The 22,514-nt window shown below is 40.5% G+C and overlaps 1 protein-coding gene and 1 long non-coding RNA gene across 9 annotated transcripts in view; one reads left to right on the top strand and one right to left on the bottom strand.

The window, feature by feature from the left end:
- Positions 1 to 1,931: 1,931 nt before the first annotated feature.
- Positions 1,932 to 10,843, bottom strand: LOC137145720 (uncharacterized). 2 transcript variants are annotated; one of them, XR_010917741.1, is made up of 4 exons: positions 10,717 to 10,843; positions 4,633 to 4,748; positions 2,799 to 3,002; positions 1,932 to 2,676 (listed from the first exon to the last, which is right to left on the bottom strand). It is a non-coding gene; the product is annotated as an uncharacterized lncRNA (long non-coding RNA). The 2 variants fall into 2 exon arrangements; XR_010917739.1 differs by having other exon boundaries at positions 2,803 to 3,002.
- The window catches only part of LOC137145697 (DNA repair and recombination protein RAD54B-like), an 85,000-nt gene continuing 72,400 nt past the window's right edge, over positions 9,915 to 22,514 (top strand). For 3 of the 7 annotated variants that reach the window (XM_067536632.1, XM_067536589.1, XM_067536643.1), the window contains exons 1-3: positions 11,499 to 12,074; positions 14,296 to 14,449; positions 15,489 to 15,669. In XM_067536632.1, coding sequence (XP_067392733.1) covers positions 12,067 to 12,074; positions 14,296 to 14,449; positions 15,489 to 15,669 — 343 coding nt within the window. In that variant the 5' untranslated portion in view covers positions 11,499 to 12,066. The other 4 variants (XM_067536625.1, XM_067536615.1, XM_067536606.1 and 1 more) reach the window with 4 other exon arrangements.

The raw sequence follows: 22,514 nt of genomic DNA, 5'->3' as shown, positions 1-22,514 counted from the left end.
GGGAACGCAGGTGCAGCTTGATGATCACCCTGCCGGAGCGAAATGAGACGTGTCTGTTCTGGTCTGTCTTTATTTCAATGAGGATGGTGTTGAGGTGGTGTTTACTGACAGGGACGTAATGTGGTTTATCGTAGGTGATGGTGATAAACTTCTTCGTTCCTCGGACGGGAACACAGCGTAATAGGGGAACAGAAAAGTCCCCCACAAACTGGTGTTCCACGATGTCCGTGTACAGATACAAAGAGTTGAAACCCCCTGTGATGTCTGCCGAGAAGGGGATTTTATGGACGCTGCTCTTGGGTACAAACCCAGAATATTAGCCAGCTCTCCGACCATAGAAAATGTATAAGCAACATCGGCGGTCTTAAGTCTAACTTTTCCACCCACAGGATCATAGTTCATGACCACCTCGGGTGCCCTGCGGTGACGAGCCATGGTGCTGTTCATATGATCCAGTAATTCAGGCATGGACGAGTAATAACCTCGTTGTAGGACAAAACTCCATTTCTTATCTCCAAAGGTGATTTCGAAAGGGGTGCCTTTGTTCATGTTGTTCCAGCTGTGCAAGTACTGTATTTCCACTAACCCGACCTCCCAGGCACCCGGGAGATCCAAGGTTTAATTAGCTGCACGGTAAAATTCGAGTTGGTGTTTTGAGGAAAAACCCCAAAGCTGGCGTTGCTGGGGAAAGTGACGTAAAAGTCCCCGTCACTCATTTTCTTTCTCCTCTCTATACAGGAGTAATCGTTTTCTTCTCTGTCTAAACACAGCAGAGTTGAGAAGCTTCCACCCAGCTGTTAAACTTCTTGGGATCACCCCAACTGTTTCACCAACAGCTGCTTTTTTCTCCCTTTTCCTTTCTCTGCTAGAACATTTTCAGTCCTGTAAACCCTGTCCCGTTTGGGGTTCACTTTTTGTAATTCTTCGGGGTAAAAAGATCCAGCAACTGTCTCGCCCGTGTAATCTTTAATCAGTATACAGGTGTCTGTCCGTTCATTAAGGCTTCATCCACTATGAATATCTCATCGGTAAACGTTTGTTCATAACCTTTTTCAAAAGCTCCTTTGGTTTTAGATAGTCTCACGTGGTCGCCTTTTCTAAAAGGGACAACAACCAGTTTTATTTTTAACTGTTTCTGTATACCATTTTTCCACACCTTCAGAGAATTTGAGGAGTTAACATCGATGGGTCTGGTGCTTATGGTTCTGTGAAAGCTCCGATTGTAACTCTTTATAAACTTGAGTAACACGTCGATGTGGCGAAATGTTGCGGGAGGTAAAATCTCCACACCCTAGATTTTAAAGTTCTGTTAAATCGCTCCACAACCCCCGCTTTGACTTTGTTATTAGTAACAAAATGGCGAACGCCGTGCCTCTTTAACAACCCGCTTAAAAGTTTGTTTAAAAGTTCTTTTCCCCGATTGGTTTGTAATTTCTGAGGCACGTGACCTTCGCTGAAAATAGCTTTAAAGGTCTCGGCTACTTCGCTGCTCGTCTTGTTTTTGAGGCCTAAAGCCCAGGCATATTTGCATAGAATGTCTATCACTGGTAAGATGCACTTAAAACTGCTGTTCTGTTTGGCGAACCTTTGCATATCCACCAAGTCTGCCTGCCATTGCGCGTCCATGTCTGAAACAACCGTCTTGTTTCTTTTAAAACGTATTCGAGCCAGTTTGTATAAAGTGTAAGCGTCCTGGTCCGAAAGCCAGGCTGATACCACTCCCCTGTTCAAAGTTTCACTATGCTTTTTGGCCGCTTGAAAAAAAGAGTTCACCCCTCCAAAGCTCCCAATTTCCCCAGGGGTGTAATGTATTTTTTTAAAAAGAGCCGCCTATGTTGACATGGCTGTCACTTGTAACACCTGTTTACTAGCACAAGTATGGAGGAACATAGTCACGCCGACAAATTTAAACAATTTTTATTAACCGCCTGGTTTAACATGCCCTTTTACAGCATCTCATGACTATTAGAAATAATCAAACAGGTTGTCCCGGGGGCGGATTGGGGCGATGGAAACCTTTATTGCCTGCTCGTTCCACCTCCACATCGGGAGTGAGCGACGAGGGGGTTACTTTACAATTCTTTTATCCATAACAGTATGTAAATGTATACATTTTTAGAAACTTCCCATAAACTCTTTAGTTACAGTAATACCTACAAAATGAATATTAATAACTACATAATGAATACAATTATACCCACCTTTGTTTGTTGTTTATAGGATTATTGCACAGAGCAGCGGCACATTACCTTGAAACTTACTAACATTCTTTAAAATATGCTGTATGCAAGGGAAGGAAAGAAGATAATGCTATATTCCCACCAAAGACCTTGAACAGAAGGAGAATAGTTATTTGTTAGTCTCATTCCTTACATAAATGGCTAGGAGGGGAGGGAGAAAAAAGAGATAACAGACTTTAGCTAAAATTTCACCAATGTAACAAAAACAAGGTTTGCCTGTGCCATAAATCCATCCCCTGTAGCTTAGGCCTGATTACTTGTCCAGTGTTTAACTCTCTACTCTCCTACAATGAGCTGGTTCATTCTTCCATTTTGCTGTTTCCCTCTCAGATCGGTGTTTCACACACGTGCAAAAACAGCTGACGCATGACTGATTTACTCCCACAGGGCTACCGATGTGTAGGTTCTCAAAGGCCCGTAGAAAGGCATCGTTGACCTGTCGAGAGATTTTCAGAAAAGAAATAGCTGTAAGTCTCTATGGGTTGGCTTTTGTTTTTAGATCTACATGACCCGGATCGGTTACTAACCCCATCACTCCCCCCATTCTCATTCCTTTACCTACACTGCATCTTTTCCTTTGGTCTCGCCCGCCAGCGACTCCCGCGAGCCAACTTCCTCTAAGGGAATGGACAACGTGAGGCCAACAGGCTGCCTCATGGTCGCTCAGGTTTCCGGTTCTGGCGAGTCGAACAAAGGCTGAGCCAAAGGGCTGTCCTCAGAACTGTTGCTGATGTAGCACTTTCTACGCAGGGGGGCCAAGGCCTTAGGAGACAAAACAAATTCCAAAGGCCTCACGGGAGTGGTGAAGGCGTCCATATTCTCCTCTCAGCATTTTTCCACGAGCTGTGAATCATGCGGTCTCGAAAACGAGATGCTTTAAAGGCCCCGAGACTTCCAGGGGTGGCGTTGCCGCCCAACCAACCATTGAGCCCCAGAGATTCCACCCCATCCCCAATTGGTGCACCTTTCCCTTTTGGGACGGCCTAAGCCCGCTCTGATTGGTGGAGGTGGCGCCCCGCTCCTCCCTGTGCCCTTTCTAGGCCAATCCCGCTCTCAGCGTGAAATGCACGCTGATTAGCAGAGGGGTCGCACTGCCCACTTCCAGTCAGGTGGCCATTTGGGATCCAATCCCACTCTTAGGGCAGCCCCGCGGGAGCGAAACCCTCTCCCATTGGTGGGGAGCAGGCAAGAGGCGTTCTCGGAGGGGTCGCGCTTCTGGTCAAGTGCCCATCTTGACCCGGAAGTCATAACCTGGGGTGGAACCAGATGTCAGATGACCGGTTGGGCAGGACTTCCGGTGACATGGGCGAGGCCTACAGGTCAAGTGGGCGGGTCCAGAAGTCAGGTGACCAGATTGGGAGGGACTTCTGGTGACAGGTGGGCGGGGATAACATTTAATTGATGGTAGGCCCCTTATACTACCAGGACTAGCTGCTACAAGAAGTCATTTAAGATATCCAGAAACTTGATCTCTGCATCTTATTCTGAGGTGTCATGTAATCAGTCAATATGGGAATACTCTCTCTAACCACCCGGAGCATTTCACAGTCACTATCACCACCCTGGACAGGTGGTCGGTAGTATATCCCTACTGCTGTATTCTTATTATTCAAGCATGGGATTACTATCCATAGAGATTCTGTGGCACAGTTTGGTTCACTTAAGATTTTTATTTCATTTAACTCTTTGCTTTCTTTCACATATAGTGCCATTCCCCCACTAGTATGACGTATTCTGTTCTTCTGACATATTTTGTACCCTAATATTACTGTGTTCCCTTGATTCTCCTCATTCCACCAAGTTTCTGTGATGCCTATTATATCAATATTTTCGTTTAATATGAGGCACTCAAGTCCACACTCAAGATAAAGAAATGAAGGGGAAAAGTAGACAGTGTGCTAAGATTTCAAAAAGGACAGAACACTTAACATTTTAAAGATTGTTAAAATACAGAACTACTTTGATAACTTTTTTTCATCTAAGTAATTTCTGTTGGTGCCACAGGGATGTTACATGATATTATACAGGAGGGAAGAATGTCCATGTGACAGCAAATGGGGAAGGGCAGGGCCCCACACTGAAAGTTTGGGAACCCCTGATTTATATCATTTTAACACTGCAAAGACTTATGGCACTTCAGTTAAAATGCTACCTACGCTGATGGCAGGGTTCTCCTGTCGGTGTTGGTAATCCAACTCTCCGAGAGGCAGTAGCTAGGTTGACTGAATAATCCTCCTGTCAACCTAGCACTATCTATACCGGGGGTTAGTTTAACTGTGTCACTCAGGGTTGTGGATTTTTCACACCCCTGAGCAACATAGTTATACTGACCTAGTTTCCTAAACCAGGCCTTAGAAAATCCCTTCAATACACAATCAGATCTGTTACATACCAGTATAGAGGTCGTAGCACAGACATATCAAGTGCTTGTCTGTCTTCAGGGCAGTTATTGTGATGAACTAGCCATCCATGTATACAGGAACTACAGAAGGCATGTTCACAAGGAGCCTGTAAGGCATATACAGCACAAAAGTCCTTCATTAACATAGCCAACAAAATGCTCAGTATCATAACCCATTCTTTTCCACACACTTTCAACCTATTATAATGTTAAAACAGCAATTAGTAACTGATTGACAGAATGCTTGGTGCTGCATGATACACGAAAGTAAAGAAAGGTCCTGCCCAAAAAGCTTTCTATCTTGAAAGTGAACACACTGGTAAAACAGAGAGGTTTAACTTAGTAGGTTCTCTCTGTTTTGAATTCTGTTATAAAATGGGATTCTAGTGGACATTGTGAAAGACTGCAATTTAATTCTGCCTTTGCACAACAGTGTTTTTGAGAGTATTTAGAGAAAAACTGAAGATTTATTCTCTAACTGAAAAAAACATGTTCGAACATAAAATTTAAAGATAAATTACAGAAAAAAACCCTTTTGAAATGTCAGAAATTGATTTCTCTCTCTCTACTTTTATTTGAACAAAACTTTGCAAATTTGTAAAATAGTGCTTTTATTGAAAGTATTAAAACACAAAAAAACATCCTTGAGTTCTTCTTAGCCATAAGATTTTATGGATCAATATCTGTCAACTATAGATAACTTAATGTTAATGTATGTTTTGTCTTATATGCATAAGAACTATTAAAAAGAACCCATTTACTAAATGAGGTGGGAGTTTGAAAAAAACCAGTGTATGATCATGTATACAGACTGTACCATAATGCATGTGTACAAGATAGATAAATTAAGATTGCACAGGCACTGCAGCCCTAAGTTCCTGTACATGGCACCACAGCAGCTGCAAACAGCCAAGAAAAGCAACTACAAGAGAAGTCCTGCTTGGACCCTGCAGCCGTGGACTGAAGTATGCTCAGTGCAGGTTGCCAAGTCTTTTTGTTTGTTTTTTGAGCAGTTAGGCTGGCATTTTTAGGCAGCCAATGGCCTGCAGGTCTTTCCACTTGTCTCATGAACTGCCTTTTTTTTTTTTTTTTTAAACTGTGCCCCACGAGGTTTCTTTTATTATCCTCCCGCACACAGCATCATGGTGCAGAAATTCAACCCCCATCCTACTTATATTTTCTAGTTTTCATGGGTTTTTCACTGCTTTTTAGGCTTACTTTGGGACAGTTTGGAATTTTTGGAGAATTTCACATCCAGTCTCTAACAAGCCTCTGAGTTTGTGCAAGCTGCAATTTTTCGGAGGCATATAAGCAGACCAAATGTTCATGGGTGATGGCCAAAGGCACAACCCTGACACCAGGGCGACCTCCCTCTCCAAAAGTTTCAAGCCCCTGCTCAAAAGCATGGAGGCTCTAGAGCTCCTCAATAAAACAGTATGAGTATAAGACATAAATTTATGTATTTATGTTAAAAATGTATTTTTCCCTAACTTAATTTAAAAAATGGGTGAACTGTTTTAGCTGAACTTTTCCCGAAAAACAACAAGAGGCAGACACCCAGCATGGAAAATTTCAGCCGAAATGGTTAAAGTTTGGCAAGTTATAAGCAACTGAAACAGTCTTACAATGGGAAGTCTAGTGCATGTTAGCTATAATCAGCACTGCAACAAATGTGGAGCTGCTCTGTAATTTATGAATACTGTATGTTGATGGGGTTATTGGGATAAATATTTTGGTTCAGTTTAACAGGAAACTGTACGGAGCAACACGTAGGAAGGAAATAGAATGGTTTAAGATAAACCACTTCTTCACAAACATTTGAGAGTTGTTAAGAGACAATACCATTAGAGGAAAAGGCTCATGGACAGCAGAGATCAGAAGAACTGTAGTAGTTCAAAAAGGACTCTCTCTCAAGGGAGGGTAGGGAGAACAAGCTAAGGCATTGTCTACACTTCAGCTTATGCTGGAAAAACTTTTGTCACTCAGGAGTGTGAAAATACTCACTAAGCCTGGAGAGCTAAGCAGTCTCTCAGAAGGCTGTATACAGGAATGGCTTTCTTCAGGGGCCCTGCCAGGGAGTCAGTGGATCCTCTGGTCCAACCGGCAGCACCACCCCTGGAGTCAGGTGTTGATGGAACCCCCCTTGTGTCTAAGTGGTGACTACTTATACCCTTCCATAAACAACCTTCACCTAATTATCTCTCTCATTATCATATATTCTAATTACCTACATTGGGTTTCCACCGTTAACTACATTCCATTCTCACCATAAAAATTGGGGTCGTCAAAACAACATCTGGTGATAGAAGGGGTGGAGTAAAAGTATGCCCCTTGGCAATAAAACAGTGTACCCCAGACGTTCAAGCATAACTTGTTGTTCTCATCACTGTTATCTATGTGCAGCTGCAAGCATACAGTATCTGTTTTCTCTTACTTTCTGCATAGCACGGCACATCATATCTATAAGGTTATTCAGTCTCTGCTAACTGGAAGATGTCATGCTACAGGGGTCAGAATAGCCAAGCAAGCAACTGATGCTATGCTAAGCCTGTAGGACAGTGGTCAAGCAACTCAGATTGTTCTGGGCCTCCAACATCCATGCTTAACCACATTTTTAATTGCCATTGTGTCCATGATAGGCGCTAAGATGTGTTTAAAAACATGTTAAGTAACTCATAGTAAATAAGGCATGTTCTATGCTAAAAAGTTAGGCTGACTTATCTATGTAGCTCATGAGTGTGAAAAATCCACATTCCTGAACTGCAAAGTTAAAGTGAACTAACCCTCACTGTAGACAGCATTAGGTCCGCAGAATAATTCTTCTGTCAACCTAGCTACTGCATCACAGGGAGGTGGATTACCTACACCAATGACGGAACCCCTCCCCTTGGTGTCGGTAGTGTCTACATGCACTGTAGTTGTGCCACTGTAGCGTTTCAAGTATTGGCAAGGTGAGTGAGATAATATCTTTTATTGGACCAACTTCTGTTAATGAGATAGACAAGCTTTCGAGTTTACACAGAGCTCTTCTTCATGGTAGCTAATGCATTTTAAAGCAATCCATTTTCCTAGTTCAGACATGGCCCAAACAGGTCTTGTCTAGACTAGGGGGAAAAAGATGTTTTAAAGCCCTTGTGTGGATAGGGCATGCTACATTTTAACACAATAATTAACTGATGAAGGCTGAACACCTTAACATCCTCCCCCCTTGTTCCCAATCTAACCATACCCAGAAAAAAGAGGAAGACGCTACTATAAAAGTCTTACTAAAATAAATCTAATCACCAAGAAAAGATATTTACTTTCTTGGTGTGAAACAATGTTCTGACTTTCTAGATTCACAGATTTATTTTTGCCAAAAAAATAATGTAGACATTGATAGCTGGAGTTCCTCAGCAGATAGCCCATCCTCCTGTGTTAGGAAAAGCCACTTGAAGTGTCTGGATATGGAAGACACCCTTCAGCTCTTGTCTATAGTCCAGGATTTGGGGGTAAATTCACTGTGATTGACATCTAGGTTTTATTTAAAAATAAAAGGTTTTATAAAAATAAATTGCTTTCATGTGAAGTGTTTGAACAATATTTTGAGTGAAAACAGCTACAACTTCAGGATTCCTCGGTAGTATTTTGAACACATACTATGCAGAAACTAATAATGCTAATTTGGTCAGAATGCTAATTTGGTCAGAAAGTGCAACAAAACTGATGATCTGATTTAGCTGTCAAGGATGAGCGAAATGCAAGAATTAATTAAAATACATGAAAGTGAAATATTTTAAAGCTTATAACATTTCAGTTTCTGAGTCTTAAAAAAGAAAAAATTTAACCCATCAAAGAGAGGTTTTGTTTTTTTAGATTTAACTGCTTTTTTTTTTTTTTTAAATGGGTGCCAACTATTAATTCAAGCAGTGTGATCAATTTCTCCCTCAGGATATATATGTATTTTATGCTCTTTTTTGCTCCTACTCAATAAGGCATTAATGTCATCTCAAGTTTTTTTTTTAAACTTCTGAAAATTAGTCCAGTAAAATAAATTATAACAGTACTCTCAAACTGAAACAAATCCAGAGCCCAATTCTGGAAGGTGCAGGGCACCCTCTATTTCCACTGAGGATAGAGGGAGTTTAAAGTGCTCAGCAACTTCCATGGTTGAGAACTCTTGGAATGTATAGCAGCTGTAGTTATGGGAACTTAATCTAATCACTTAATTCATCTTTCTTCTGATCTTTATTTATATGAATGTTTTTCTTTCAATGCTTTTAAGTCATACATCTCAACATGTTTTACAAAGGAAACCAAGAGTCTTTATTCCCATTTTACATATGGGGAAACAAAGGCTGAGATAAGTAAACTGTCTTGCCCAAGGTTACATAGTAGGACAGTGGCAAATCATGAAAAGGGTCTCTTCACCAAACCACTTTAAAACCTTTTCTTCAAAACATATGCACAATATTTGACTCCCTTTCTGGAGGGTATCAGCTGGAGTATAAGTACCTTTGAAGCAGAGACAATGATAGAACATGGGAAGAGTTAATAAACTACTTATGTACATTTGTGTTCTATTATCTGCACAAATAAATGGAAGTGCCCACTTCCTGATGTTATTGTGAAAAGTGACATTTCTGAAGGGCACTTCTGAAGCTGATTGCAGGTATACTTCTGAGCTAATGACTCAGGTCCAATGGAATGGAGATTTTACAATCCCATTTATTATTGCACAATAAATTAAGAATTTAAATTCAAACTTATGGCCAGAAAAACCTTATATTTTAGTTACTTTTGTGACGTGCTGTACCCCACATATACCCTTATGATGTGATTTGTGTATCACCATATTCACCCTTACAATGTAACTGTGTATTGTCTGATGCAAAGTATGTCATGTAAGGTGTTTTTGGAATGCTCATGACATACAGAATAATATTGTTATGGTAGCATGTTTCCTGCGATGTCATACATATGTACAGATATGAAACTCTGCTGTGTTATATTCCCAAATATATGCCTCACATGGTTTGAACAGATGCAGACAAAGCTGTGTTTCCATACCCCGCAGAGGCATGCATTCGGGAACAATGGACTGGCCTAAGTGCCTGTGAACACTTTGGCCAAAGTGGAAGAAAACATACCCATTGCCAGGCAGGGCCGCTCACCTGACCCCAGGTGGTGTTGGGGAAACTTGTTAAAAGCAAATTTGTTTCTTGGCTCTTCCCTGGAATCCATCATCTAAGCAACACCAAAGACTGAGACTCTATCCACAGGAAGGGGGCGAGGGGGAACCTGGTTGCAAGAGGCATCGCAACCAGCCTGTGTGGTAAGCTGAATACAGACTGAAATATTAATCTTAGGTTAAGATGCGAGTTATCTTTTAGTTAATTATAATTAACTCCTTCATTTATTAATAATCTGATTTAGATTCACTTAAAATCTTACTGTAATCTATTTATTTATCTAAAACAGTGCATGAGGATTGACTGAATGGAGAGACCTCAAAGTGATACAGCTGGTGCATATCAATTGCTTTGATAAATTTATGAACAAGTGTAAATGAGCTTGCAAGGTGCAGTGTGCAGCACTGACCTGGCAATACCTCAGAATTTGTTTTTAACTGTTATTCGTTTTAGAACCAGCATGGAAGCAAGGCGTAATTAACAACATTTCAATTAACTATTGTTACAAGCAGGTAACAGTAGAGGATTCCTAAATGTTACTAACATTTGATCAATTTACACAAACTGAATGTCAGTACAAAAGGGAACAAATTCTTATAAGATACTGCATAGAATAAGAGGTTACACTTTAAATGCAGATTCTTGTAATTTAAAATAAATTACTTTTAGAAGTTACTGTTCTGGGCAAGTGGGCGAGACAGTGATGGACCAGGAGCAGAGAGGCACCTGTCTACCAAGGGGAGGAAAGGCAGGGAGTGGGACATGGGCGCACAGATGCTGCCAGTTTCCCTGCTGGCAGATCTATAGCTCGGAGTCACACCCCTGCTCTTCCCCACTCCGACTTCTCGATGAATGAACCCCGCGCAGGCCGCTGCCAGAGAATCACCGGCGACCCGATACTCACCTTGCCCTGGCCCCTGGCACGGAGACCGGGCCAGCCCCTCAGGAGCCCAACACCCCTCCCCCACCATTCCCGGCTCCGTATCTCTTTAGCTGGCCTCGGGGGACACCGCGCCCGTGGCCTGCCCCGCGCAGCCGCCGGAGAAGCCCTTGGGAACAGACCCGCGCAGGGTTACCCCTGACCCACCCCAGCCCGGCCCCGGCGGCGCCTCAGCCTCTGCCAGTACCTATCCCAGCACGCCACGCCCACTCCCTAGCTTGGCTTCCGTTCCAAGTAAGGGGCGTGCCGCCGCGCGGCCGCAACTGTCACAAACGGCGAGCGGATCAGTACATTTTGCGACCGCTCTTTCTTGGCGGCTACATGTCACACCAGTGATAAACCCAGCCAGACAGCAATAGTGTAAGTGGCATCGTGCGCGTGCGCAATGTAGAGCCCAACCGGCGCCCGTTCAAGAAAAGGAGAGGCAAGTGGGCATGCGCGGGTGCATGACCGCTAGTGGGAGCCCGGAACAGGCGCGGTTGAACGGCGGCCGGAGACGTGACGAAGGTTGTGGAAGGGAAGGCGCATGCGCCTTGTGGCAAGTGAAGTGGCTGACGGGAGGCGGTGGTTGGGGCGCGGGATGGTTGAGTTCAGCGCCGTCCAGCTCTGTGAGTGGGATGGGGGGAATAGGGAGGGAGCGCGCGCGCAGTGACTGAGGAGGCGGCAGAGACCGTTCCCTTCACCGCCAGCAGGGGGCGCACACGTGCGCCGTGCCTGCTCGCTTCGCCTCGATGTGGAGGGCTGTACAGACAACAACCCTCTCCCCCCCCTCTCCCCATTAACACACGGGCCGGCCGCGCGGGCTCAGCCGGGGTGGGTGCAGCCGTCCCGCAGGGTGCCAGTGAACATCTCGCCTGACCCGCCAGCCAGGGTCCTGGCAGTGAGTGCCTGGGGGCCAGGAGTGCTTGTGTCCCCGTTACTGGCTTGGCAGAGGGTGCTGTGCGCTGCCCCTGGCTAATCTGCCAGCCCAGCCGCTCATCCCTGCAGGGCGATGCCTGCTCTGCGCATCAGGGTGTGTGTGCGCCGCTGGTCATAAAGCGACATTTCCAGATTCCTTTTGGCAACGTTTAACCTTGCGGGTCTCCTGAACACTCTTCATGCAGCGACTGGAGTGCGAGGGTTAAGACGGGAAAACGAAAAACAGCGTGTTCTCTGCACGCCCGGTTACTGTGAGAGTATTGGCAGTCACCCCTCCTCTCTAACGTGCTCTCCCGGACCAGTTTTCTTCCAGCCAGTTGCCCTGCAAAATTAGACATGCTCTGCCTTCTTATCAGAAATAAGCTCAACTGCTCTTTGTTTTGAGGCAGGTGATTCATGACCAGGTAAATGTGTGTGTCCAGATACCTGCATACAAATTGTAATTAAAGTAATGCACCAGTTTATAAGAAATAAGAAATAGTGCTGCTATCAATTCTCAGGAATTGATAAGGAATTGATCTTTGTATTTTGATCTACTTGTTTCTGTTCCTGAACAGTCCATACCTATTACTTTTGATTAAAACCTTTAGTAAAGTTTTGGGGTATAAAGTGAAATTTGTCAAAATCTCAGATTCTCCTTATTTATTATGTCAGAATCTTTTAAGACTGCTGAACCTGATTACTCCTTTTCAATGGCCTTAAAAGTAAGTATTTTTGGATATCTTTTTGACATCTAATATATGTATCTTGTGCAAACTTTCCACATTAATTTGCACAATTTCACAAGGTGATAGTGGAAATTACTGCCAATTAGGTGGGTAGATCAGGTTAGGTCAGTGCAATCCAAATTGTATTGTATTTTGTACCTATTTCGGATGCTTCTTATTACTATTCCCATACAATGATATTACATAATTTTATTAAGGTAGGGAAGGTGATCCATCAGCTGTCTAAGAGTGCTATATAAACGCCTCTAGAACATGGTGTTTGCTCCCTTCATGATGTTACAAAGAAATAACTGGCCAATGAAATAGTAAGGGCCATTCTTCCATGAAATTTAAGGCCCATCTTCCATGAACACTTAGGTACATGCTTAACTTGACACCTGTGAACAGTATAACTGACTGCAATCGGACTACTCACATTCTTTCTTGAGTTGGAAGTATGCAAGTGGATAATGGCTTTTGTAAATATGTGTTCCATTTCAACACACCCATTCAACCTGATACTCATCTTCACAAGCATTCATTACCATTTTATGTAACATTGCAAGCCATCTCTCAGAGAAACAGTGGAGAAACTACATGTACTGTAATCCTGCCCAAAAATAAATCAATATTGTTTGCTTGTTGTACATGGAGATGAAAAAACCAGTGGCTTCCTTTTGTCAAGTACTCCAGAGTCTTATGATAATTTGTATTTTGAGGAATTCTCCAAAAGAGATATCTAGATGTTAATATAGCTCTTGCTTGTTAGCTGTTTTGGACAGTTATTTGGAGGAGAAGGACCCATTCTAATATGGGAATTTTTCTGACAGGGATGGAACATTACATATGTGTACGGATTTGCTCAGTTGTATTCTAAAAATGCATATGCATTTGTACATGTGGGGTGTTTCATAAAAGGAGGAGTATGTAAGTTGAGAAAAGGTGAGACAGTGTGAAAGGATTTTCTTGCTTTTCATATTTTTCTCTGTGTCCTTAACATTATGCTTTGTCTCATTATTACAATGTACACTGTAAACAAAACTACTTCATATGTTGTGTCCCTGGCTGGACTTGTATTTGCAATGTGTACTGCCACGTCATATTTTTATAGTAAAAACACATTATCTTTTTCAAGTTCTGTTGCAATAGATGCAAGTATACTAGATCAGAATGACTTCTTGAAGTATATTATTATCCTGACTTCATCTGCATAGACAATGAATTTTGATGTTTGCAAAGGAATGCACTGTGCATGCTACTGGAAATAAAGGATACATAGTAATTGCCCTGATTGTAACATGGCATATAGAGCTGAGATTATACCCAGCCCTGTTTTCATCTTGATCTGAGGAATTTACACAACTAGTTTAACTGATTATTAGAGACAGAATTCTAACCTCGGATGTGCATCTTGAACATTTGATACTCTGTGTATACAAGTACAGTAATGAATTTTCAAGATTAGCTGTGAAGAGCATGAGAGGAGTTTCTGTTCCCAAATGTCTGTCTTTATTAGTCTAACATCCATGTACGGTTTGTAGAAAAGTACTTCTTATACTGTTCATCCTTATAGTACCTCTTGCTCTTGAGAAGTGCATCACTGACTTGTCAGGTGAAAATGGAGATGTAAATAATTGTGAGTCCTACAGTGTGGTTTAGCAAAGATATAGATGACTATTCCCAGTCCTCTATTTTTAAGTACAACAATTGCATGTCTTGTTTAAATATCTAACGTTAATTTTGTACATGTAGTATGTAAGACCTAAGAATTAAAATTGCTTTAGGAAATGATCTGAGAGACAGACTGTTTGATACTTTATTTTTTAAGAAGTGCATATAGTGTGTGATATGCTGAAATATTTCTTCAGTTAAAGGTTTTTAAAAAACTTAAAAAACTTCTGTATCTGCTGTTTTTCAGACTGGCAGAAGTAAGTATGAGGCGATCAGCAGCTCCAAGTCAACGTCTAGGGAATTCAGCCAAAAAGGCAAGGTTTATGCCCCCAGGAAAAAACAATACAATCTGGCTGAAGAATGAAAATGAACAACTGGTCCCAGAAATGAAGTTAACTGAGGTAAAAAGAAACATCAGATGGGGAAACATAATTTCCTGTGCAGCACCAGAACTAAAATATGCCGGCAATAAATAGTTCTTACTCACATAAATAGTCTTGTTCACACAAGTAGTCTTAATGGGTCAGATTTTGACCTTAAATCATGCTGAATTATACCTTATTTCTCAAGTAGTCCGATTTATTTGAATGGTGAAATTGGAGTAGTAAAGTGCTACTCAATACAAGTAAAAAGCATCAGAATTCAACATATATAGAAGTCTGATTGAAGCCAAAGCATGGCTTGCAGGGTTGGCCTATATGTCACTGGATTGTTGAGAGTCTGTGGGCTGCAAACTGTTTCAAATGTCCTGGCAAAAGCATTTCAGAAAAGGAGGTCCTGTCTTAAGATGTGTAATTCAAAAATATCAAGATGTTAAGTCACAGTGTGGCTAGATGATAGCAAACCCTCTGATATTGAAATAAGTTCAGTATGTTATCGTTTTACTATATCTTTAATTTAAGGCTTCTGTTGAATAGAATTCATAAACAGATGTTGCTGTTTGTGTGGATAGCCATTTATATTAAAAGCACGCTTATTTATTTGCATGTTTCAGTGTATATAAATGCAAATATACACAGTAGAGGGCTTGGTTTTTCTTTCACTACTGCATTAATAGTACCTTATTTCTAAGTTGGTACTACTGAAATCTGTAGGCCTATTCAGTGTAAGTAAAGGATGGCACAATTTGGTTCACAGTGACTCGCAAAGTTGCAGAGTGACTTGCAAAGTAGAGAAGGACTAATTAATCCTGACCTGTATAGCCAAACTTCAAAATTGCAGAGAGGTACTGAAGTCTGGATGCGAGTAGTACCTAATTTATTGTCTTAAAATGGCAACAAGAGAAATTTAGATTGTAATATTTTTGTAAAGTCTCATGTGGTATTTTCGGTAATACATTTCAATATGGAAAAAAGCCTATATATCTTTCAAAGAAAAAAATATTTTTCACTTTTGCATGAAGGGTTGTGAAAACACTATCCTGAATTTCTGTTTCTGTAGGAGGAAGAGAAACAGCAGAGTGGCTCTGGGCAAATAAGAGCTCTTTCTAGTATATGTGGCCTAAATATAAATTCTACACTGGCTGTGGAATCTCTTGGAGAAATAAGCCCCAGTGAAATGTGTAATGAAGAAAATGAATGTAAGGCTGCTGGAAGGAAAACAGTAAATAGACCGAAACCAGGTAAGAGAGTCCATTTTTTTTTAAAGTTGCTGTGATGTAATTTGGAAGTATTTGAAAACCATAAGACTGATTTGCTACTCATGTACATGAATGTTGCTTGAAGTTTTGTAGTGGTAGCATTATCTCTTGGACTACAAAAAAAATTATAGTTTCTCAAATCCACTGTATCCTCCAACCTCGCCTTTTTGGCGCGAGGGGGGAATCTAAATTAAAATGTTGACAATGTTGGAGACCAGCTGTTGGTGCCACCTTTCTAAGGTTTGGTCTAAACTAAAAAGTTAGGTCGCTCCAGTTACATTGCTCAAGGGTGTTCAAAGTCCCCAATTCTGACCAACATAATTAAGCCAACCTAACCCCTGATGTAGACAGCATTAGGCTGAAGGAAGCATTGTTCTGTTGATATAGTTACTGCATCTTGGGGAGGTGGGTTACCAACACTGATGGGAGAACCCCTCCTATTAGCGTAGGTAGCGTCTACAGTAAAGCACTACAAATCTGCAGCTGTGCTGCTGTAGCGTTTCAAGTGTAGACAAGCTGTAACACTTTTTGTTTCCTGTCAATATTTTTCTTCTTTTTTCAGACTTAAATAATAAATTATTATTAATCATTAAATTAAGTGTAGTGTGTTTAATTGGGCCTGATGTTAGAAAAATTCCACAACTGTTTATAATGTAAACTATGAAATTTGTGACTCTTTATAACCATTGGAATTATAATAAAATCTTTGTTTAATAAAGGAATATTCAACCCTATTATAATATGTGAACAAGATGTGATGGTTTAACATTTTTGCTTACATTTTTACAAAACTTCATAATACATGTTGGTGCATATGATCACTTGACTTCTTTGGAGTAGTTGTTAGGGACTTCTTTCAGTATGTTATTTTTTGAGTCTTTACCTGATGTATCTTGTTGTGATGATTGCAAGGAAGTGTGAAAATGGTGGTTAGTAATTATTGTTTTGTTCCCATGGATTATGGTGACCTAGGGCTTTATTAATATACAGCATAATCATAAAGCTTAGTTTGGTTGAAAGGGACTTCTCAACCTTCTAAGGTCCTCCCATTATTTACTCATTTTACACCTCAAATCCTATTCTTTCTGATGATGTTTATAATACAATTTTTAAAATGATTGTGTGTGGTAGGAAGAGCGGCCAGAGGACATTTTTTTGGTCTTGAGTGATCTATGGTTTGATGCCATGTAAGTGCATGTGCAGCGTTTGTGTTCACTGGATTCATCAAATTGCACATTGGCAGATGCTCCAAAATGATCTTCTTGTGCAAGCACATTTGTCAGCTATAGAAGTATATAAATTGCTATAGAAGTAAAAGATTCCCACTGGAAATCATAGTGCTAAAGGGAGAGTACTGCTGGCATAGATTCTCTGTGAAGATGCATGTTAGTACTTCTGAAATAGAGGTGTGAATAGAAGGAATGTAGTGTTGCCTAATGGATAGAGAGCACTGGACTGGAACTCAGCACACTGTATTCTGTCCCCAGATCTCCTGTTGGCCTGCTGGGTAACCTTGGACAAGGCACTTCATCTCTTATGACTCCGTTTCTCCTTTTGCAAAATAGATACTGACCTCTTTTCCAAAATGCTGATTAAAAGCACTATATGAGTGTTAGTTTTTGTTGTTGTTAGTTATTACCTTAAGCAGTATTAATATTACTGGTGATATAAGCACCAGTTTCTGCTATCATATCCCTGGATCCAGACTTCACCAAGACTTAATTTGTTTTCGGTATCCTATATTTTCCAAGATACCCATATAACGTCTGTCAGTTGTACCAGTTCATCTGCTACTCAGCACAACTAGTGCAACACTTATGTAAATGATGTAAGCTATAAACTTCAGTCATAGCATGAAAGTTAATAACCAATTTTATTTTGTTAAAGCTGCTGCTATTATGAAACTCAGAAATAATAGAACCAGTCATGAAAATCAGATTCAATATATTTAACTATACTGAATTATATATGAATTTTCATCTCTCTAGCCCAGTGATAAAATTAGTTTGGTCTGGTAAAAGGGATATTATGATGATATAGTTTAATTTTTATTAGTAAAAGTTGGGGGTTTTTAGATGATGAAAACAATTTTTAAAAAATCTTAATTTCTTCTACCATATTTATGTTTGTTACCTACATATCATTTAGTGTGGACAATGAAGCTAGACTAGTAAGTTGTCTTTGCTTTTTCTCTGCTGGCAGTGTTGCTGTGTGTAGGTTTCATACACAACAGGAGAATGTGCAAATAAATGGCTCAACTTCCACTGAAATTCTTATGAAGCACCCGATACATCTCCCTGAGAATGTGCTGCATTTGTTCTTCCAAAACGTGAAAATTGACATTCCAGCTGCACAATTTTCATTGCTTTTTTTTTTCATTGTATCCCTTTTTTGGTGCATGTACAACTTTATTCTAAAACATCTATGTAAATACTTTACTCATATGTAACATAAAAAACTTCTCTGCTTGATAGCTTTAGTTAGACTGAATAAATGATGTATTTTTTTTCTGGAAAATTTCACTGATAAAACCGGGAGCGTGTGCACACAACCTTGAATTAATTTTTGCATTACATTTTAATATTTCAGGTGCAGATTGACAAAAAGAACCTGTTACACGACAGCCATTTAAGTATAATTATGACTAGTGAAAAATATGATACTTCTTCAAAAATACATCGTTTTGGAGGATAATGAATTTTATCACTACTTTTGTTGGAAAATCAGTCTCTTTTTGAAGTGGCAAAGTGTGGTAGTGTAACTTTGGGGGCTTTTTTTATTCAGTACATAGGACATGGTTTGCTGGCATTTAAGTTAGCTCATATAACAACAAAACATGGTGACTAGTTGTTAAAATGGGCTACTAGCACATCATGAAAACTTAGAACAATGCCACTAATGAATACACTTGGTGCTATGATTTCTTAGATAAAAGAGCCCCTGAGCAATACATTGTACTTCTAACCCATTTGTGGATAGGACACCTCACACTTTATTCCTATGCTCGATGCCCTGAGAGAGTGATGTGCTCTCTCCTTTTATCTGCCAACATTCTGTCTTCCTTTTTATTACTAGTATATTTTGGTAAAAAGTGGGTGAGGGTTTTATCTTCTCTTGTATTTATGTTGTGGCTTTTCCTTTTTCCTGCATTGATCAGAGATTGTATGCTCTTTGGAAGTAGCATACATTGGGAATTCCTGGGATCCATGCCAAACATACTCTCATAATTAACCTGATTACCATGACAGCGAAGAGAAGAGAAATTTGATTTGTAGAACCGGCATCTCACTCTACAGCTGTCTTCATGTGAACTGCTCCAGCAGCTGGCTGCTTTGGGGCAGCTGCAGGAACAAAGAGCGTGGCTTTTAAGAAGAAGGCCTCCAGCCAGATCACGTTTACATTGGAGAGGTGGAAAGGAGATGGGATGGATCCAGGTAGTTTATTTAACCTTGTCCTTAGTGCTCTTCTTCATTGCCTCCAGATTAGTTTCGAGTAATCACATTGGGCAACACTGTTCTGATGCAAGAAGTTTCGGTCATTTAAAAAAAAGAAATCTTTAATATGTTTGGGGAAAAAATGTAATGTTGTATTTCCCAGTATGAAAATTATTTTAGGAATTCAAAACTTCTTAAGAGTGCTGAATTCAGAAGCTATCAGGGAGAATCTAGTTGCTGTTGATAAATTTCTCTGCCTTCTCCTAATTGCCTGTCAAGTTTCACTTGTAACTAGCGTGACATTGCATTGGAGTGTGAAGGGCTCTACATCGGTCTCTTTAGGCTAATTAAGAATGTTGCTTTGCAGTCTTGGAGTGAGAACCACAAAACTGAGTGTTTCTATCAAGGTGAATTGAACAGTACATTTTACTGTATATGTTTGATTAATCATTCTTTCATGGAATTCTTTCAGTTGTATTTAGCTGAAAAACTGAAGTGAGTCAAACAGGTTTTTTATTATTCTCAAGAGTATGCTAGGTGCACGCTTTCAAATCAATATGAGTTTAATAAATGCAAACCACATAGAAAGCTTTACAAAGTGTTAATAAAAAACACAAGCATATCTTTCAAAATCTTTACTGCTATTTTTAATGGAAGCTTTAAAAGGAAACTTGAAATACAGCAACAGGACAAAATATAACTGGACATTCAGAAGATACCTGAATCTCAGATGAAGGAAGAGAGTTCTGTGAAGTATGTATTTCAAATTATTTTATAAAATTTAAAACATTTCATTTTTTTTCTTTTTATAAGGATTTACTAAGTATTACGTATTGTAAATTCAGTGTCAGACTAGAAAGATTACTACAACACACAATCTCCAGGGTAAATCATGACAAATTATATTCAATTCAATAAAAATAACATGGAAAAAAGCAGGGAAAAGTGAAACCAAAATAGTGGTTCAAAATTTGAAACAAATGTGGTAAATAAGTTCTTTTCTCACAATGGAGTATTTTAAGATGTCAAACGTATTCTTATGTCACTGTCAGTCAGGAAAAATATACTCCTTGCCATGCTCCAAATTACACCCCCCAAACCTTGCAAAAGATAACACAAAAAGCTGCAACCCCGCACTTGTAAATTCAGATTTAAGTATGTCTAACTTTCTCTGACATACCTTAGTATGTTGAGAAAAGTCAAAAAACATGGATGTGGTAGCCGAAATAACTATCATGCTTCTTGACCTTGTTTCTAAAGAGAAACTTGTCTATTGGTGGAAGCCAAGAAAGAGACTTTTTTTCAGAGTTACCATTGACACGCGACATCCAATAATGAAAAAGAACTAGGGAAAGAGACAAGTGGAAAGAGGAATGGAGACAAATAGATTTGGAGGAGGAAGTGGGTGAGGTAATTGGAAGGAAAATAATCAAATACAATCTACTGGTTAGATGATTTATAAATAGGCTCGGCAGGCTTTAATTTATATTGATAAATGTCGATAAACGTCCATTTAATCTGACTGTGAAATCAGTGGGGGGAGGAACAATCCACCAGGAACAGTCTGCATGAGTGCAGCCACCCCGGTACCTTGTGCCTGCGGGGATCGGGTGTCGCCAGCCTTCCTGCCATTCAGGGTTTCCTCTGCATCTTTGTTGTCCTGGGCCCACTCGCTCACTCTCCAGCCAGCAGTGTGGGGGAGTTCCAGGGAGAGACGGTTCAGCAATGGGGTGGCCTCCCTTGTAGCTCTGGCTGGGGTGGTGTCTGCTCTGCCAGGCCAGAACCATTGCTTCCCCTGCAGTGACTCTGGTGTCTTGGGCCCCTTGGCTGTGCAAAGAGGTCCTGAATTCTCCGCTGAGAGTGCTGGGCAGCTCTGCTAGCAGCTCTGCCCTATTCCCATCCCTACCCCCCACCCCCATTAATTTTCTGCAACTGTAGAAATAAAAATAGTTTAAAAAATAGATTTTTAATTTAATTTAAAATTGCAAAAAGAAAAAATGAGTTCTTATAGACTCATAGTCTTTAAGGCCACAAGGGACCATTATGATCATCTAGTCTGATCTGTACATTGCAGGTCACAGAACATCATCTACCCATCCCTTTATTAGGCCCATAACCTCTGGCTAAGTTATTGAAGTCATCAAGTCTTGATTTAAAGACTTCAAGTTACAGAGACACCACTATTTACTCTAGTTCATACCAACAAGTGACCCAGGCCCCACACTGTAGAGAGAGGCAAAAAAAGTCCCTAGGTCTCGACCAATCTGACCTGGGGGAAAAGTCCTTCCGAACCCTAAATATGGCAATGAGTTAGAGTCTGATCATGTGGATGAAACCCATCAGCCAGACAAATGGGCAAGAATTCTCTGTAGTAACTCACAGCCCTCCCCATCTAGTGTTCCATCTCTGACTGTTGCAGGTATTTGCTAATAGCAGTCTCAGATGGGCCATATGCCATCATAGGCAACCTCATCATACCATCTGCTCCATGAATTTATCAAGCTCAGTCTTGAAACAAATTAGGTTATTTGCCTTACTACTCCCCTTGGAAGGCTGTTCTGGAACTTCATTACTGTGATGGTTCGAAACCATCTAATTTCAAGCCTAACCTTATTGATTGCCAGTTTATATCCATTTGTTCTTGTGTCAGGATTGGCCCTCAACTTAAATAACTCCTTTCTCTCTCTGATGTTTGCTCTCTATAAATACATTAGAGGGACAATCATATCTCCCCTCAGCCTTGTTTTTGTTAGGCGAAACAAACCGAGCTCCTTAAGTCTTCTCTCATAAGGCAGGCTTTCCATTCCTCTGATCATCGTAGTAGTGCTTCTCTGCACCTGTTCCAGTTTGAATTTCTTTCTTAAGCATTGGAAACCAGAATTGTACACAGAATTCCAGATGAGGTTTCACCAGTGCCTTGTATAATGATTATAATACTTCCTTATCTCTGCTGGAAATACCTCGCTTGATGCTTGATTGTATTTACCTTTTTCATAGCCATATCGCATTGGCAGCTCATAGTAATCCTGTGATGGATTGATATATTCAGGGCTTTCTCCTATTCTGTCACTTCCAACTGATAAATCTTCAAAATACAGCAAAAGTTCTTGCACTATTAAATTTCATCCCGTTTCTATTAACTCCAATTTTCAAGGTTGTCCGAATCTCTTTGTATGATATTCCAGTCCTCCTCCATATTGGCAATACCTCCCAACTTTGTGTCATCTATGAATTCTGTCAGGCTTGTTTATTAGTATAAGTTGTGGAGACAGAGTTGGTAATTTTGTAAACTGCATGTTTGAAGGATTAATGGGAGTATAAGTGTTGTTTATCCTTCGAGTTCAAAGATGTCCATGACATTACTGTGTTTGGTTCCTGTGAACATGTGAGTGG

This window comes from Emydura macquarii, unplaced genomic scaffold (assembly GCF_026122565.2).
Source record: "Emydura macquarii macquarii isolate MOO-44397 ecotype Brisbane River unplaced genomic scaffold, CSIRO-AGI_Emac_v2 contig_383, whole genome shotgun sequence".
Taxonomy (NCBI): Eukaryota; Metazoa; Chordata; order Testudines; family Chelidae; genus Emydura; species Emydura macquarii.
This window is presented reverse-complemented; position numbering and strand designations above follow the sequence as displayed.